Genomic DNA, 3,258 nt, shown 5'->3' on the forward strand with positions numbered 1-3,258 from the left:
GTGTGTGTGTGTGTGTGTGTGTGTGTGTGTGTGTGTGTGTGTGTGTGTGTGTGTGTGGGTTCAGGTGGATGGTACTGTTTCAACAGGCAGACCTGTGACAGCAGGTATGAGACAATGAGAAGACTGATGAGCTCCACCAAGTGGCCACAAACCAAAACAGGTAACAACACGTGTCACTTCCCTGATTTGTGTCAGTGTGTCCTTCAGGATTTTAGCAGTGGTCGCCCTGCCGCCAAATGTTCTATATATGGAACAGAACTGACACTTCGCTACAACACAAACAAATATATATTCACCTCTATTCACACACAATGAGACATATTTTCAGTTGTGATTGAACTGTATCTTTTGAGGAACTAGAGGGCACTTAACATCTACAAATGGTCTTAGGGAAACCAATACCCAAATGACTACACCTATAGAGACTATTCCCAATTTATATATATATAATTTTATATCGTGGTGACATTTTTGGTGGTGGACCTGTTCGTTTAACAGTTGACTCGGAAAAAAGCAAATATTTTGACAATAAACTACATCAACACAACAGTATTTGGAGTTGTTGTTAAATTGTAATGTGAGCGGCAGCCAAATGGGGTTCATTATGTAGGCAGGATAATTTAAAAGGCAACCGCGACTGCATTGTGCGTCTGCCCTATTTCTGATACCGTGGCAGCAGAAATATTGTCATGGCGGGCCGAGACTATAAAATCAACATAGAGGAAACACTGTGTGTGCAGCAGAATTAATTCAATTCAATTTTATTTATTTGGTTTTAGTGTCAAATCATAATGAGAGTTATCTCAGGACACTGTACAAATAGAGTAGGTCTAGACCACACTCTATAATTTACAAAGACCCCCCCCCCCCAAGAGCAGGCATTTGGGGCAACAATGGCGAGGAAAAGCTTCATTTAAACAGGCAGAAGCCAGAAAGACCCTAACTCATGGTGGGCAGCCATCTGCCACTGCCGGTTGGGACACAGAGACACTGACACAGAAATGCACATTAATATCTAATGGACAAATGTATAAATGCATTGAAGTGTTACCTGGTTCGTGCAGCTTTTGCAAACTCTCTGCACAATCCCCCAGATCTTTTGCTTTCCCCAGTTAGGGAAAAACAAACTCCAACTGAATGAAGGAGATTCATAGGACTGTTTGTGTTTCCTCTTTAGCAGAGTTTGCATTAATCTTTAAAAGTCAAACTCTCTGGTTATTTCCCTCCAGCCGTCAGGGGACTTCTTGTTTGTTTATGGCTCTCTCACCCCACCAGCCTCTCTGTGTACACTTTACACTGGTGGCCAATGCAGCAGCCACAGAGCTCTTCAATGGCTGCATGTAATTGCTGACCAAAGCAGAGGAAGTTAATGACTTATTGACCGCAGGAAAAAACACCCATGCAGTAAAGACACGCGTTACGTTATGTGATTTTAAAGCTGTAATGTGTAACTTTTTTATATGAATGAACATCATGACTTTCAAGCCATTAACAGATGAGTTCATACAAAGCTAATTAAGACTTCCCATATATCTCCCAGAATGGCTATGTTCAGAAAATGGTGTTTTAAATCCTCGGTGTCCTGCTTGGTTACAAGCAACTGTGCGGAGGAGGGTTGGGGGTGGGAGGCGCAATCACGAAAGGCTTGTATCATGTGGAAGCCCCAACAGTTTTGTAGTCATTACTTAGAATTCCTCATGAGGGAGACATAAACTATGCACTATAGCTTTAGGGATAGCCTAAAATATTGTAGCCTATTTTCATTTTACTGAAGCGTTTTGACTCTTATAAAGACATTTGTTCAGAAAGTGAAGTTATTGTTGGATTTTGCCTTGTTCATTTCACAGGAACAGGAATCCTGTCTCCTCAGCCAGAGGAAAACCCTCACTGGTGGAACGCCAACATGGTGTAAGAACTCCGGTCTCTCTTTCTCTTTAGAATATTCTGTTTTTGGGTTAAAGTATTTTTTCATAAATTTTGACATACGTACTTTTACTTTCAATACTATGTTTTACTTATTTGCATTCACTGAAGTCATTTGTATGACCCAGGACTATAACTTTTATGGTTTATATTTTAATTTCCACTGTGGTTTTTCTACTACCAGTTACAATAAGTAAATATGAGACTAAGTACTAGTTCTTTCTCTGCTGATATTGCTTTAGCCATTTATCATCCTTATCATGCATTAAAAAAAAAGATCATCAGTGCCTGATGACACTCAGTCTTGTCCTGTTCTGTACTTGTCATTGTTAGATAATAAAACATATACACTCAATGACTTCTTACACTAGCTGTCTGTATTTGAAGGCACACACCTTGTTTGTTTTCCGTCTGCCATCACACAGCCAGGTTGGCTTTTATATGTGCAACTGCTGTATCTGTCGGCTTTTAACCAAGCACCTGATTTCAAATAATTGTCAGTGTTGCTCTTTGTCTCCGGTAGCTTCATCCCGTACTGCTCCAGTGATGTGTGGAGCGGAGCCACACCGAAGACAGATCACAGTACGTCACAATAAATCAGTTGACTCGCAATGTGAGCTTGTAGATCTGGCTGAGAAAAAAGACTAGTGATGTACAATACTTGCTATTTAAAGGCATAGGAAAGCAGCAAACAGATCAGAGGCTACAGACAGAGATCTTATAATCTGGGAGCTCATTGATTTGTTTTGTTTTCTGTGCCTTATTTGTGTGGAAGGTTTTTCTTTTAGCTATAAAGTTTTGAACCTCCTCCATAACTTGACTGTGTCTTCTTTCTCTCATTGAAAACCCACGTTATGTTGTGTTCCTGTTAGATAATAAGCAGGTTTATAAGAAACATAACACACAAGCTGTTCTGCTTTTCCAGTCTCGCACTACAAACCAACCCACAATATTTCATCCAAATGTCCTGAATTTCTCCATGGAATCAAGATTTTTTATTACTATTAAAACCTGTTTGAATATATTCTTTTTAAAAATGAATATTCCTTCAAAATCGTAAGATTGTTTAGCTTCTCAGGTTTTCAGCAGTTTCATAATACTAAAGTAGAGTTAGTAGCCTGAGTGATAAGTGTGTCCCTTAGCTCTATGGTGATAAATAAAAACACATTTGTTCTCAGGTGATTATGCGTTCATGGGCTCGCTGATCATTAAGGAGGTGGTGAACGAGCTGCTGACAAAAGGACTGGACAACGCCAAGGTTCTGCTTCTGGCAGGAAGCAGGTCAGTTCAGCACATCTACAGTGGTGTGAAAAAGTGTTTGCCCCCTTCCTCATT

General features: G+C 40.1%; 1 protein-coding gene across 1 annotated transcript in view; it reads left to right on the forward strand.

Moving 5' to 3' along the window:
- LOC117951832 (palmitoleoyl-protein carboxylesterase notum1a-like) overlaps positions 1-3,258 on the forward strand; it is an 8,783-nt gene that overhangs the window by 2,514 nt on the left and 3,011 nt on the right. Inside the window, exons 3-6 of the mRNA XM_034883781.1 lie at positions 65-160; positions 1,848-1,908; positions 2,447-2,505; positions 3,102-3,204. Coding sequence (XP_034739672.1) covers positions 65-160; positions 1,848-1,908; positions 2,447-2,505; positions 3,102-3,204 — 319 coding nt within the window. The remainder of the gene's footprint in view (positions 1-64; positions 161-1,847; positions 1,909-2,446; positions 2,506-3,101; positions 3,205-3,258) is intronic.

Source organism: Etheostoma cragini, chromosome 2 (genome assembly GCF_013103735.1).
Source record: "Etheostoma cragini isolate CJK2018 chromosome 2, CSU_Ecrag_1.0, whole genome shotgun sequence".
Taxonomy (NCBI): Eukaryota; Metazoa; Chordata; class Actinopteri; order Perciformes; family Percidae; genus Etheostoma; species Etheostoma cragini.